The 15596-nt window shown below is 44.5% G+C and overlaps 1 protein-coding gene across 1 annotated transcript; it reads right to left on the bottom strand.

The window, feature by feature from the left end:
* Window positions 1-419: 419 nt before the first annotated feature.
* On the bottom strand, window positions 420-14986 carry LOC147118904 (uncharacterized; the record flags this gene model as incomplete). The annotated part of the gene is made up of 1 exon (XM_085983992.1): window positions 420-14986. A coding segment is annotated over one exon (795 nt), but the record flags the coding sequence as incomplete, so codon positions are not given.
* Window positions 14987-15596: the final 610 nt, after the last annotated feature.

Raw genomic sequence — 15596 nt, 5'->3', positions numbered from 1 at the left:
TCAGTAATGTTCCACTCTCTCAGTAATGTTCCACTCTCTCAGAAATGTTCCACTCTCAGTAATGTTCCACTCTCAGTAATGTTCCACTCTCTCAGTAATGTTCCACTCTCAGTAATGTTCCACTCTCTCAGTAATGTTCCACTCTCAGTAATGTTCCACTCTCTCAGTAATGTTCCACTCTCAGTAATGTTCCACTCTCTCAGTAATGTTCCATTCTCTCAGTAATGTTCCACTCTCTCAGTAATGTTCCATTCTCTCAGTAATGTTCCACTCTCTCAGTAATGTTCCACTCTCTCAGTAATGTTCCACTCTCAGTAATGTTCCACTCTCTCAGTAATGTTCCACTCTCTCAGTAATGTTCCACTCTCTCAGTAATGTTCCACTCTCAGTAATGTTCCACTCTCTCAGTAATGTTCCACTCTCTCAGTAATGTTCCATTCTCTCAGTAATGTTCCACTCTCTCAGTAATGTTCCACTCTCTCAGTAATGTTCCACTCTCTCAGTAATGTTCCACTCTCTCAGTAATGTTCCATTCTCTCAGTAATGTTCCACTCTCTCAGTAATGTTCCACTCTCTCAGTAATGTTCCACTCTCTCAGGAATGTTCCAATCTCTCAGTAATGTTCCACTCTCTCAGTAATGTTCCACTCTCTCAGGAATGTTCCACTCTCTCAGGAATGTTCCACTCTCTCAGGAATGTTCCACTCTCTCAGTAATGTTCCATTCTCTCAGTAATGCTCCACTCTCTCAGTAATGTTCCACTCTCTCAGTAATGTTCCGCTCTCTCAGTAATGTTCCACTCTCAGTAATGTTCCACTCTCTCAGTAATGTTCCACTCTCAGTAATGTTCCACTCTCTCAGGGATGTTCCACTCTCTCAGTAATGTTCCACTCTCTCAGTAATGTTCCACTCTCTCAGTAATGTTCCACTCTCTCAGTAATGTTCCACTCTCTCAGTAATGCTCCACTCTCTCAGGGATGTTCCACTCTCTCAGGGATGTTCCACTCTCTCAGTAATGTTCCACTCTCTCAGTAATGTTCCACTCTCTCAGTAATGTTCCACTCTCTCAGTAATGTTCCACTCTCTCAGTAATGTTCCACTCTCTCAGTAATGTTCCACTCTCTCAGTAATGTTCCACTCTCTCAGTAATGTTCCATTCTCTCAGTAATGTTCCATTCTCTCAGTAATGTTCCATTCTCTCAGTAATGTTCCATTCTCTCAGTAATGTTCCACTCTCTCAGTAATGTTCCAGTCTCTCAGTAATGTTCCACTCTCTCAGTAATGTTCCACTCAGTAATGTTCCACTCTCTCAGTAATGTTCCATTCTCTCAGTAATGTTCCACTCTCTCAGTAATGTTCCACTCTCTCAGTAATGTTCCACTCTCTCAGTAATGTTCCACTCTCTCATTAATGTTCCACTCTCTCAGTAATGTTCCATTCTCTCAGTAATGTTCCATTCTCTCAGTAATGTTCCATTCTCTCAGTAATGTTCCATTCTCTCAGTAATGTTCCACTCTCTCAGTAATGTTCCATTCTCTCAGTAATGTTCCACTCTCTCAGTAATGTTCCTCTCTCAGTAATGTTCCTCTCTCTCAGTAATGTTCCATTCTCTCAGTAATGTTCCACTCTCTCAGTAATGTTCCACTCTCTCAGTAATGTTCCATTCTCAGTAATGTTCCACTCTCTCAGTAATGTTCCACTCTCTCAGTAATGTTCCACTCTCTCAGTAATGTTCCACTCTCTCAGTAATGTTCCATTCTCTCAGTAATGTTCCATTCTCTCAGTAATGTTCCATTCTCTCAGTAATGTTCCACTCTCTCAGTAATGTTCCACTCTCTCAGTAATGTTCCATTCTCTCATTAATGTTCCACTCTCTCAGTAATGTTCCACTCTCTCAGTAATGTTCCACTCTCTCAGTAATGTTCCACTCTCAGTAATGTTCCACTCTCTCAGTAATGTTCTACTCTCATTAATGTTCCACTCTCTCAGTAATGTTCCACTCTCTCAGTAATGTTCCACTCTCTCAGTAATGTTCCACTCTCTCAGTAATGTTCCACTCTCAGTAATGTTCCACTCTCTCAGTAATGTTCCACTCTCTCAGTAATGTTCCACTCAGTAATGTTCCACTCTCTCAGTAATGTTCCACTCTCTCAGTAATGTTCCTCTCTCAGTAATGTTCCACTCTCTCAGTAATGTTCTACTCTCATTAATGTTCCACTCTCTCAGTAATGTTCCACTCTCAGTAATGTTCCATTCTCTCAGTAATGTTCCACTCTCTCAGTAATGTTCCACTCTCAGTAATGTTCCACTCTCAGTAATGTTCCACTCTCTCAGTAATGTTCCAGTCTCTCAGTAATGTTCCACTCTCTCAGTAATGTTCCACTCTCTCAGTAATGTTCCACTCTCTCAGTAATGTTCCATTCTCTCAGTAACGTTCCACTCTCTCAGTAATGTTCCACACTCTCAGTAATGTTCCACTCTCTCAGTAATGTTCCACTCTCAGTAATGTTCCACTCTCTCAGTAATGTTCCTCTCTCAGTAATGTTCCACTCTCTCAGTAATGTTCCACTCTCTCAATAATGTTCCATTCTCTCAGTAATGTTCCATTCTCTCAGTAATGTTCCACTCTCTCAGTAATGTTCCATTCTCTCAGTAATGTTCCACTCTCAGTAATGTTCCACACTCTCAGTAATGTTCCACTCTCAGTAATGTTCCACTCTCTCAGTAATGTTCCATTCTCTCAGTAACGTTCCACTCTCTCAGTAATGTTCCACTCTCTCAGTAATGTTCCATTCTCTCAGTAATGTTCCACTCTCTCAGTAATGTTCCACTCTCTCAGTAATGTTCCACTCTCAGTAATGTTCCACTCTCTCAGTAACGTTCCACTCTCTCAGTAATGTTCCACTCTCTCAGTAATGTTCCATTCTCTCAGTAATGTTCCATTCTCTCAGTAATGTTCCACTCTCAGTAATGTTCCACACTCTCAGTAATGTTCCACTCTCAGTAATGTTCCACTCTCTCAGTAATGTTCCATTCTCTCAGTAACGTTCCACTCTCTCAGTAATGTTCCACTCTCTCAGTAATGTTCCACTCTCTCAGTAATTTTCCACTCTCTCAGTAATGTTCCACACTCTCAGTAATGTTCCACTCTCTCAGTAATGTTCCACTCTCTCAGTAATGTTCCACTCTCTCAGTAATGTTCCACACTCTCAGTAATGTTCCACTCTCAGTAATGTTCCACTCTCTCAGTAATGTTCCATTCTCTCAGTAATGTTCCACTCTCAGTAATGTTCCACACTCTCAGTAATGTTCCACTCTCAGTAATGTTCCACTCTCTCAGTAATGTTCCATTCTCTCAGTAACGTTCCACTCTCTCAGTAATGTTCCACTCTCTCAGTAATGTTCCACTCTCTCAGTAATTTTCCACTCTCTCAGTAATGTTCTACTCTCTCAGTAATGTTCCACACTCTCAGTAATGTTCCACTCTCTCAGTAATGTTCCACTCTCTCAGTAATGTTCCACTCTCTCAGTAATGTTCCACACTCTCAGTAATGTTCCACTCTCAGTAATGTTCCACACTCTCAGTAATGTTCCACTCTCTCAGTAATGTTCCACTCTCTCAGTAATGTTCCACTCTCAGTAATGTTCCACTCTCTCAGTAATGTTCCTCTCTCAGTAATGTTCCACTCTCTCAGTAATGTTCCACTCTCTCAATAATGTTCCACTCTCAGTAATGTTCCACTCTCTCAGTAATGTTCCACTCTCTCAGTAATGTTCCACTCTCTCAGTAATGTTCCACTCTCTCAGTAATGTTCCACTCTCTCAGTAATGTTCCACTCTCTCAGTAATGTTCCACTCTCTCAGTAATGTTCCATTCTCTCAGTAATGTTCCACTCTCTCAGTAATGTTCCACTCTCTCAGTAATGTTCCACTCTCTCAGTAATGTTCCACTCTCTCAGTAATGTTCCATTCTCTCAGTAATGTTCCACTCTCTCAGTAATGTTCCACTCTCTCAGTAATGTTCCACTCTCTCAGTAATGTTCCACTCTCTCAGTAATGTTCCACTCTCTCAGTAATGTTCCATTCTCTCTTTCCCTTGGTTACACAGGCTGGTGCTACGAAACAGCACCGGGTGTTTACCATGGTACTGATGCTAGCTTTTTAATTCCAGATTTATTTAATTAACTGAATTTAAATCCCCCAGCTGCTGTGGTGGGATTTCAACTCGGGTCTCTGGATTACTGGTCCGGTAACATTACCAATTTGCTACCGTACCCCTAAAAGTCTACTTGTGATTACCACCATTCAGAGCGTGTCCTCGAGTTATAGAACAGACTTCCTCCTGTCAATATAGAGCTGGAGGATTGGACCATGGTCTGTTTACGTGTTCATCATTTGATCAATAAATTTGCTGAATGGATTTATATGTAAAACGAGGTTTGCAGGCATGATGGGCCATTCACACATCAAAGGTGAGAGGGGATTATTGACATCAGAAACAACCCCCCAACTGCCAGAATGAAGAGATTCAGTACCTATCTATGTAGCCCCCAGCCATGTGAACCTCTGAGATCTCCGCGCGCCTCCAATTCTGCCCTCTTGCACATCCCTGATTTCCATCGCCCCACCATTGGCGGCTGTGCCATCAGCTGCCGAGGCCTCAAGCTCTGGATTTCCCTCCCAGAACATGCAGGTACAGCAAGAAAGTTAACACGTAGGTACAGCAAGAAAGTTAACACGCAGGTACAGCAAGAAAGTTAACACGTAGGTACAGCAAGAAAGTTAACACGTAGGTACAGCAAGAAAGTTAACACGTAGGTACAGCAAGAAAGTTAACACGTAGGTACAGCAAGAAAGTTAACACGTAGGTACAGCAAACAAATAGGAAGGCAAACGGTATGTTAGCCTTTATTGCAATGGGGTGGCAGGGTGGAAGTATAAGAGTGAGGAAGTCTTGCTGCAATTAGATAGGGCTTTGGTGAGACCACACCTGGAGTACCGTGCACAGTTTTGATCTCGGTACCTAAGGCCTTAGAGGAGGTGCAACAAAGGTTCACTAGATTGATTCCTGGGATGAGAGGGCTGTCCTATGAGGAGAGATTGTGTAGAATGGGCCGATACTCTCTGGAGTTTAGAAGAATGAGAGGTGATCTCATTAAAACATACAAGATTCTGAGGGGGATTGACAGGGTAGATGCAGGGAGGATGTTTCCCCTGGCTGGGGAGTCCAGAACCAGGGGTCACAGTCTCAGGATAATGGGGCGGCCATTTAGGACTGAGATGAGGAGGAATTTCTTCACCCAGAGGGTGGTGAATCTTTGGAATTCTCTGCCCCAGAGGGCTGTGGAGGCTCAGTCGTTGGGTATATTCAAGGCTGAGATCGATAGATTGTTGGGCACTAAGTGAGTGCTCCTAGTTCTGATGTTCCCCAAATCTCTCCGCCTCGCTACCTCCCCCTTATACTTTAAGACGCTCCTTTAAATCTATCTCTTTGACCAAGCTTTTAGTCACCTGTCCTAATATCTCTATTCGTGGCTTGGTGTGTCAGTGATCTCCCATCAGATTAATGTGTTTCTGCTGTGTGTGTCTTTAATAAAGTGCCCGAAGCACTTCACGAAAGCTCGACACCGAGCCAGGCAGGGAGATGTTAAGGCAGGTGATCAAAAGCTTGGTTAAAGAGGTAGGTTTTAAAGAACGTCTTTAAGGAGGAAAGAGAGGCAAAGAGGTTTAGGGAGGGAATTCCAGAGCTTAGGGCCCAGGCAGCTGAAGGCACAGCTGCCAATGGTGGAGCGATTAAAATGGACGATGCTCAAGAGGGCAGAATTGGAGGAGGGCAGAGATCTTGGAGGGTGGTAAGACTGGAGGAGGTTAGAGATAAGGAGAGGGGCGAGGCCATGGAGGGATTTGAAAACAAGCATGAGAATTTTAAAATCGAGGCGTTACTCAACCGGGAGCCAATGTAGGTCAGCGAGCACAGGGGAGATGGGTGTGTTGAAACGGATTTTTTGGTCCTCAATCTGGTTCAGTACAAACACTGAGTCGAATACTGGTTTAGTTCAACAGTTGTTTTATTCTGTCGTCCCGGGAGACTTACTCTGATACAGCACAGTTCTGACTCCAGCAGAGTCTCGACAGGTTCCACCAGAGCAAGCAATCTTTCATACTGTGGGTCACATTATTATACTTTACTTTTGAAAAGACATTAACACATCTTACAGTCTGCACCAATCCCGAGCTGGGCACGTACACATTTAAATTGATTTCCTGGCCTGGCAGTTTGAAATAAAGAAGTCACATTTCATTGAATGGTTTATAGTTTAGGAAATATGCGGGTAATGGTTTCACGATCACCTAATCAGTATGGTAATGCGTTTTCAATAATGGTAATGTGTTTTCTGATCGCCTATTGTCTGTATATCCTCTGCACTCCGCCCTACACTGTTTCCACCAGCAAGGTGTGACATCGTGGGTGCCAGCCATATTAGCAGCCACAGATCAGTTTAGCTTTTCCCGAGTTAACATGATCATCTCTTACAATATGCAAGTGACTCAGCGATGTCGACATTGCACCACCATTTTAGGCTAACAGGGTCCTCCATTTTAGGTTGGCAGGGTCCTTGGCCATGCGGAGCGAGTTGTTACCTTATTTTTGCATTCTATATTCTCATTCCCCCCTTTTATCATTCCATGATAACCATCTAAGGTACCCTGTGATTCTGGGCTTCATCCTACTGGTTCATCTCTACTTTATTGAGTCTATTATACTCCTCCTCCATTAATTCTTTCTCGACTTGCTCCTTTAACATCTCACTCGCTTCACCCTCTATACTTGGTAGTTCAATTTCCTCTGATGCTGATTTCCTTTTTTAATAGTCCATTACAGAAGTCCCATTTAGTCACGTTCCAGGATCCGAAAGCTTTAAGATTCTTGTCTTTGTACTGGAGAATATCTCTTCGGCACAGGTGGACGGTTTTTCCAGGTGTGATTTTCTTGCATTTCTTCAGTTGATTGAACGCCCCGCCCGCGAGCAGGATAACGCTCAGAAGCAGTAATAAGGTCCTCATCTTGATCCTCCGTGATCAATCAATGCGACTTATTAGTTATTAATCTGGAAAACAAACTGCTTACACAAGATCCAAAGTTAAAAACTTAAAGCTAAAATTTTAAAAATTAAAAATTAAAAATCATATAATAAGTATAATAAAAGTAGGATTTTGGCAGGCCAAAACAATCCAAACACAACACCAGACCTCGTAAAACTGCAGTCACCTTTATCAAGGCCGAGCATGAGTTCTGTAGTCTCTTATCAATTAAAATAAAACTAATGATTGTTCGTAAAATCTACTCTATACTGTACTGAAATCTACTGATTATCTCCCCCCCTTTTGATTGGTTTCTCCAATCAATTTACAATGGTGGAAGTGCACCCATGCGCTTCTTCCCTCGACCTTAGCTGCAGTCGGGGTTGTTAGTAAGACCTGATATGGACCTTCCCACCTTGGATCTAGACTTTTACGAGTCCAGTTCTTAACCATCACATACGAACCTGGTTCAATTTTTAGAGAACCAGATAAGTCAGGAAGTTCACCATATGCAGCACGGACTTGTGAATGCAGCCCACGTAAAACCTTAGTAAGAGCCAAGACATAGGTCGTCATTTCTTCAGTCATATGGTGAAAATGCACCGTTGTAGCAGCATTTTGGTTCCAGGGAGTCTTGAGTGGTTTACCATAGATAATCTCAGCAGGGGTAAGTCGTGCTTTACCCGCGGGTGTGGTGCGGATCTGAAAGAGAGCCACAGGAGGCAATTTCAACCAGGTTAAGCCGGTTTCGGCTACCAGTTTAGCAAGTTTGTTCTTCAGAGTCTGATTGGTTCTTTCGACAAGTCCTGCAGCCTGTGGTCGATAAGCACAATGCAATTGCTGATGAATGTTCAACTGGCTACAAAGTTCCTTGTTCACTTCGGCAGTGAAGTGAGGACCGTTGTCAGAACTTAACCGAGTTGGAATACCATACCGAGGTATGATCTCTCTCAGCAATACCTTAACAACAGTAGAGGCTTTATTGTCTGTGGTTGGATATGCCTCGATCCATTTACTAAATACATCTACAATGACAAGTACGTATTTGTAACACTGACATCTTTCCAACTCAATGTAGTCCATTTGCAGGGTCTCAAAGGGACCCTCCGGTAAAGGGGTTTTTCCCCATTCGCAAGACACTCCCTTTCCAGGGTTGTGTTGTTGACAAGTCAGGCATCGATCGCTAATGTTCTGTGCTATTGCTTGAAGCCTTGGATGCCACCAAGTACTTAGAAGCACATCACTCACTGCCCTGGCACCACAATGAGTTGCAAAGTGTACACATTCAATAACCCAAAGAGCTAACTCATCAGACATGCAAGTCTGTTCCGCGGGAGTAGTCCAGAGTTTTGACAAAGGGTTATATACACATCCCAATTCTCCCCACAAATGCTTATCACTATCAGGAGCGTCCTCCTGCAACTTAATCACCTCTTGGATGGTTGGCATTAGTTTTTCCGAGGTAGACTGATTCTTGTTGGAATTTTTAGTCTGCCTCATAATTCGGGGCACAATCATTTGGTGACTCCTAGAAGCAATTTTGGCCGCCTCATCAGCGCGGCGGTTTCCTATATCTACCGGGTTTTGGCCAGTGGTATGGGCAGAGCATTTAATCACAGCTATCTGTTTGGGGAGTAAAAGGGCTTGCAGGAGGTCTGAAACTAACTGACGGTGTGAGATCGGACTGCCCGAAGAGGTTAGAAATCCTCTATTTTTCCACAATTGTCCAAAGTCGTGAACTACTCCAAAGGCATATCTAGAGTCTGTATGTACATTAATTCGTAATCCTTCTCCCAAAGTACAAGCTCGTATGAGTGCAAACAGTTCTCAGAAAAAAGGGATTCAAAGGCTGCTGATTCTAAGGTGACACCTTCCTGATTCACAATTGCATAACCAGAAATTCGTTTTCCCATGTCATCAATTGAAGAACTGCCATCCGTATACATGGTAATACCGGGATCCGTAATAGGAGTGTCAAACAAATCCGGTCGGACTGAGGTATCATCCTTAATGAGGTGTAAGCAATCATGGCTTGGTTCATCACTCTCGGAAGGCGGGTTTGCAATGAAACTGGCAGGGTTGATAGTGCTACAGTGTTTAAATGTAAGCCTAGGATTGTTCAGTAAGTATATTTCATACTTATTTTGCCTGGCGGTAGTCAGGTGTTGGGTCTGCAATTGCCCCAGTAACGCAGTGACTGAGTGACAGCTATACACAGTAATATCCTGCTGAAGTGTCATGTTAGCGGCTGACTGTAGACTGTTGTAGACGGCTGTAAGGATCTGGGTGCAATAGGGATGTCCTAAAGCTACCGGATCCATTTTTGATGAATAATAAGCTACCGGTCGATGCTTATCTCCATGCTTCTGGGTCAGGACTGCTGTTGAGCAATCGTTCATTACTGTGCAGTATAACTGGAATGGTCTATCGTGCAGGGGTCGTCCCAGGGCTGGTGCTTGGACCAGATCCTGTTTTAATTCCTCAAATGCCTGCTGTGCCTCTAGTTCCAGCTCAAACTCTCCCTCTTTAGCCGTGTAGGGAGTCAGATGTTTGGTTAATACTGCAATATTAGGTATCCACTGTCGACAATAATTAACCATTCCCAGCCACTGTCTGACTTGTTTGGCCGTTTTAGGGGCTGGTGTCTCGCATATTGGCTGTATTCTACTGGTTTCCAGACTGCGGTTCTCTGCTGATAACATAACTCCAAGAAATTTAACTGTCTTCTTAGCCACTAGTACTTTAGCTGGAGATACCACATATCCCAATTCTGAGAGATAGTTCAACAACTGAATAGTGTCCTCTCTGTTACTTAGCTCATCAGGGCTGGCAATGAGAAGGTCATCCACATACTGGATCAGATTAGAGCCACGATTTAATGTCAGTGTCTGTAATTGCTGTTGAAGGCACCGCGAAAACAGGGTGGGTGAATTCACAAAGCCCTGGGGTAATCGAGTCCACGTATACTGCTGGCCATTGTACGTGAAGGCAAAAAGGTATTGGCTAGTAGCGGCCAGTGGTAGGGAGAAAAAGGCATGCTGGAGGTCGACTACCGCAAAAACTTTAGCATCAGCAGGTATCGAGGCCAAGATGTGTGCTGGATTAGGTACCAGTGCATGAAGTGGCTGAACAATTGCATTTATTGTTCGTAAATCCTGCACTAGGCGATACTGGTCAGGCTTACCAGTTTTCGGAACAGCTAGGATGGGTGTATTACAACTGGATTGGCATGTTACCAAAATTCCCTGCTCCAACAATCCCTTAATGAGTCTATCTATACTCGGAATAGCTTGCTGCTTCAAAGGGTATTGTCGTACCGTTGGCAAGGTCACATTTTCCTTCACTGGGATCTCAATGGGTTGTATGCCGGTTAGACCTACATGCGTTGGGTCTTCGGCCCATACCTGGGGATTCACATACTCCAGTATATCTTTCCCTACATGACGGTGCACCACTGTCAGGCTAGGCTCAGGGTTTTGGTAAAATTGGACCATCAGACCTCCGGGTAACTGTTGCGGCTGGTGGCATTCAGGGTTTGCCTGATCGATCGCTCGTTTTACCATGGGCCCCAAATCTTTGGCGTGGAAAGACTGGTTAACTTCCCGCGTGATATGAGGGGCCACTGTCGAAGGCTGCTTCCACAAGTGTAAGGGGACCTGCACAAACTCTGCTTTTCCCTCAGGTCCAGTTACTACAGCCTTGAGGTAGATTGTCCATTCCGTACCTTCCTGATTTTTAAAATACTCCTCAAGGGTCCTATCCTTTCCACTTCGATCATATGCCAGTGTCACATGATAGGAGGATGCATTGAGGTCGAGTGACCACCATTGAGGTGTAGTCGAAACATAACATTGCCTTTTATTTGCCCAATGTCCGATTGCTATTCCTTCATCACCACAATCAAGTTTGAGTTGGAATGCACATAGTAAGTCTCTGGCCATTAAATTGCAGTCCAAGCCGGTAGTGATTACAAATTGGTGGGTTGCAGATTGATTTTTGTAGGTCACCTGAACTGGTTCTGACATAGCATACTTGGTCCTTTGACCTTGGAAGCCTGATAATTCCTGGGTCTTGTTGGATCGGGGAAGTTTAAGGTCCGATTGGACAGAGGACATGGCGGCTCCAGTGTCTACTAAAAAGGGGTACCATTGATCCTGGATTTGCAACATTAATAAGGGTTCTTGGGCCGACTGTGAACTGCTGGTCACTAGATTAGCTAGTCAATTCTGTGGGAATGGATTATTCTGGGAGAAATTGGTATATCCTCCCCTGCCTCTAGGTCCTCCTCCGTTTTTTCTCCATCCTCCCCTGCCTCTCCTAGGTGGGTCTCCAGAGGCTAAGGATGGGCAGTCTCTGACCCAATGTCCATCCTTTCCACAGTTATAACACTGCCCTTGTCTTTGACCTTGGTATCCCCGTCCTTGTCCTCTACCCCTTCCTCTACCTCCGTAATTCTGTTGTGGAGTGGCGTAGGGTTGGCCGTATGCAGTAGCATTGAAGCCGTTTGGATGAGGGTAATATCCATAATTCTGAGAGTCTACCCCTCCAGGGTTACAGTATTGAGGTTCCATCTGATACCCTGTCTTGTCTATCGTGTGTGGTTGAATTGGGACTTCCTTCACGACATATTCTGTTTTGACTGTCTTCTGGGGTTGGTTCCCCCCTCCTTTACCCTCTTTCCAATGATACTTTACGGCTCGAGCCATTTGAGTTGGAGTATTTTCTGCCCAGTTCATATTATTGGTTTTAACGGCTGTCGCCACAGCAGCCAGGAGACAGTTCATCAGAATGGCACAGAATTGGGGTGAATTGGCTCCTGCTTGGTAATTGGTGCCCCCTGACTGTCCCTGATAAACCTCACAGAATCTTTCCAAAAATTCCTCAGGTCCCTCATCTTTCTTTGGCTTAGTATCTAGGACATTAGATATATTGATAGGTTTTTGGAGTGTAGCATTGAGTGCTGCAAACATGCGTCGCTCCCTATCAGCTGTGAGGGCGTGGGCGGCCTCTAAAGCGGCATGATTAGGGTGAGTCAGGCGTTCCAAAAATCTAGTGTGTTCGGAAGGAGTTAAAACTTGTTGAATCAAAGCCCATAGATCTCGGGAGTCTGCATTGTACACCTGTATCGTGGTTCGAAGAAAGTCCACAAACCTAGCCGGCGCCTTTTTCCTGTCTGGCATACCGGTTAGGATAGCCATTATCTCATTAGGTTTCCAAGGGAAAAATACATCTATGGTGGGGTTGGCTGCGGCAGCCGCTGCATTCGGGTTTGGCATTGTTCTTACCGGCAGATTTCTGGGCGTTCGTTTTGGTTTAGTAAGGCTAATTTCGGGTTCTGAGTCGGAACTGTTTAAGGGTGAAAGGTTGTCTTCAGAATCAGTAAGGTCACTACATGAGTCAGTGTCATCTGCTTTTGCTGGTTTATGTTGTACTAATTGTCTGGGTCTACGTTTCTTCTTCTTCTGCCAATTCGGACTAGGGGTATTCCCCGGTTTCACGTCTTTCTTGGGATTTGTTGGATCTTTCGATCGGGTTCGACAAGCAACAGGGTCTATATAAACATCAGAAATCGGCGTGATTGGGGAGTGACTTGGGACAGTAAGGGAGGGTGTCGGTGGACTGGTAACGGACGTAATAGGGATCAAGCCAGTCTGATTTGTAAGAGGTAGGTCGGGATAAATGTTATTATATTGGGGTGGCTGAGGAGGTGGCGCAGTAGGAGTTCTAATTGTCCAATTGTTTAAGTCCTCATCTGTTCCGTCTCCCTCTTTCAACCTAAGGCCAACCATTGAACTACGTAGTTCATTTTTATCCTTTTTATCTGGCGCCATTTCAGATTTTGACCTTTTCTCATGTGCACATTCTTTCTTAAGTATTTCAATGGGTTTAGGATTCCCTCCTTCAGTTAGCTTTATTCCTAACTTAACAGCGTTCTCTTGCCAGCTGGCTAATAGGGAACTGTCTTTAATTTCTTGGCAATACTGTCGCCAGAGTCCAATTAGTTTCTTAGTCTTACTTCCCATATTCTTTTTCCAAATCACTTCTTGAGCTTGTTTAACCGTTTCTAAGCTTTTGGGACCCCCTAGTGGCCATTGTTCGCTGCCTAACTTTTTATTTAAACCCCCTGAGAGTTGTCTCAATTGTTGGGCTTTGTCCGGGTATTGGTCACATAAGGTTTGTAAGGCACTGCCCTCATCACTTGTGGTATCTAGGTAATTACCCATGGTTCTCTTACACTAAGGGTTCTTTTTCAGGATTCGAGTTACTTTTTGCACGTGTCTTATATATTTCACGGATACCGGCACACAAAATGCAACGCAACACTACAATACTTACAATACTTAGACTTAACAAAAACACAGTACAACACTTAGACTTAACAAAAACACAGTGAGTCGTCTATAGTCAAATAGTAATTTTAGCCTCTGTCACCGCCTGGTACAGGTATTCTTAGCCTCTGTCACCACCTGGTACAGGTATTCTTAGCCTAATTATTCAAATCGTAAATTTAGCCTCTGTCACCGCCTGGTACAGGTATTCTTAGCCTAATTATTCTAATCGTACGACCCTTATCTTGCACTCCCCGAGTACAAGTTGCTATAGCTCTAGAGTCCCCGACTCTCTCTTTTTACTTTCTTTCAAGTATTCCTTTTCTCTTTCTTTAAAATCACTTATCTACTTTTTAGTCCAATCGGAGCCTGAGCGGGCCAAGTGAAATACGAGGCCGGCGCTTTACCCGACTTGGATACTTATTTCCTAAGTTTACACAGTATTCGCCAGATTGACCCAGATCTCGTCGGGACACCACACAAGAATTAGCGAGTGGCAAAACTTTTATCGGACTTACGGATCAGAGGAAAACCGAAGTGGTAAATTTAAACATACTCACTCCGGGGGCCCATTTCCTCCTCTCACGTCCAAAACTAGTTCGGCTCTTAATTTCGCGAATTCTCGGTGATCGTCCGTTGAGATCCCACTTCTGACACCAGAATTCTATATTCTCAGGTGAACGGGACTTGGTGCGAGTTAGGATGCAGGCAGCAGAGTTAAAGGTGCTATCTAAATGCAAGCTGTTGGATGAGATTAACAGCAGAATCCAACCCCTGCAGTCACTTGTGAACTCGCTGGTGTGCCAGCAGATGGGATGAACGAGTGAATCGCTTCCCACACACGGAGCAGGCGAACGGCCTCTCCCCAGTGTGAACTCGCTGGTGTTTCACCAGCTCATTTGTGCTTTTAAAGCTCTTCTCACAATCAGAACATTTAAAAGGTCTCTTATCAGAGTGAACAAGTTGGTGAGCAGTGAGGTGGGATGAACAAATGTATTGTTTTCCACACACAGAGCAGGTAAATGGCCTCTCCCCGGTGTGAATGCGCTGATGAGTCAGAAGGTGGGATGAACGGGTGAATCCCTTCCCACACACAGAGCAGGTGAACGGCCTCTCCTCAGTGTGATCAGCCTGGTGTCTCAAATGGTTGGATGAAGAACTGAATCCTTTCCCACACATAGAGCAGATGAACGGTCTCTCTCCAGTGTGAGCTCGCTTGTGAAGAGTGAGGTGGGAAAAAGAAATGAATCCCTTCCCACACACCGTGCAGGTGAACGGCTTCTCCCCGGTGTGAATACGTTTGTGCCCAATGAGGGTGGCTGACTGCCTGAACCTCTTCCCACACAGAGAGCAACTGAACGGTCTCTCATCAGTGTGAATTCGCTGGTGTGTTCGGAGGACGGATGCCCAAGTGAATCCCTTCCCACACACGGGGCAGGTGAACGGCCTCTCCCCGGTGTGATTGCGTCGATGAATTTCCAGCTGGGATGGGTAATTGTATCCCTTCCCACAGTCCCCACATTTCCACGGTTTCTCCGTGGTGCTGGTGTCCTTGTGTCTCTCCAGGTTGGATGATCAGTTGGAGCCTCGTCCACACACAGTACACGTGTACGGTTTCTCCCCGCTGTGAATGGTGCGATGCTTTTTCAGGCTGTGTAACTGGTTAAAGCTCTTTCCACAGTCAGTGCACTGGAACACTCTCACTCGGGTGTGTGTGTCTCGGTGCTTTTCCAGTCACAGTGATGTTTGAAATCTTTTCCCACAGACAGAACAGGCAAACATTTCTCCTTCCACATTCAAAGGCTGGTGATATTCCCTGTAAAAGCAGTTTACAAAAGACATCACTGTAAGTTCAGGATAAAACTGCAGAACAGATAATTCCAGTTTCTATGGAACATTCTATCCTCTCTTATTACATAGAATTACACAGATTGTACAGCACAGAAACAGGCCATTCGGCCCAACTGGTCCATGCGGTGTTTATGCTCCACACGAGCCTCCTCCCATCTCTCTTCATCTCACCCTATCAGCATCTCCTTCTATTCCTTTCTCCCATGTGTTTATCCAGCTTCCCCTTAAATGTATCCCTGCTCTTCGCCTCAACTACTCCCTGTGGCAGCAAGTTCCACATTCTCAGCACTCTCTGGGTGAAGGAGTTTAATCTAAATAGGACTTTCCTGGGCAG

This window comes from Somniosus microcephalus, chromosome 4 (genome assembly GCF_052327205.1).
Source record: "Somniosus microcephalus isolate GS21.2 chromosome 4, FLI_Smic_1.0, whole genome shotgun sequence".
Taxonomy (NCBI): domain Eukaryota; kingdom Metazoa; phylum Chordata; class Chondrichthyes; order Squaliformes; family Somniosidae; genus Somniosus; species Somniosus microcephalus.
The sequence above is the reverse complement of the archived record's forward strand: the minus strand, read 5'-3'. Positions and strand labels throughout refer to the sequence as shown.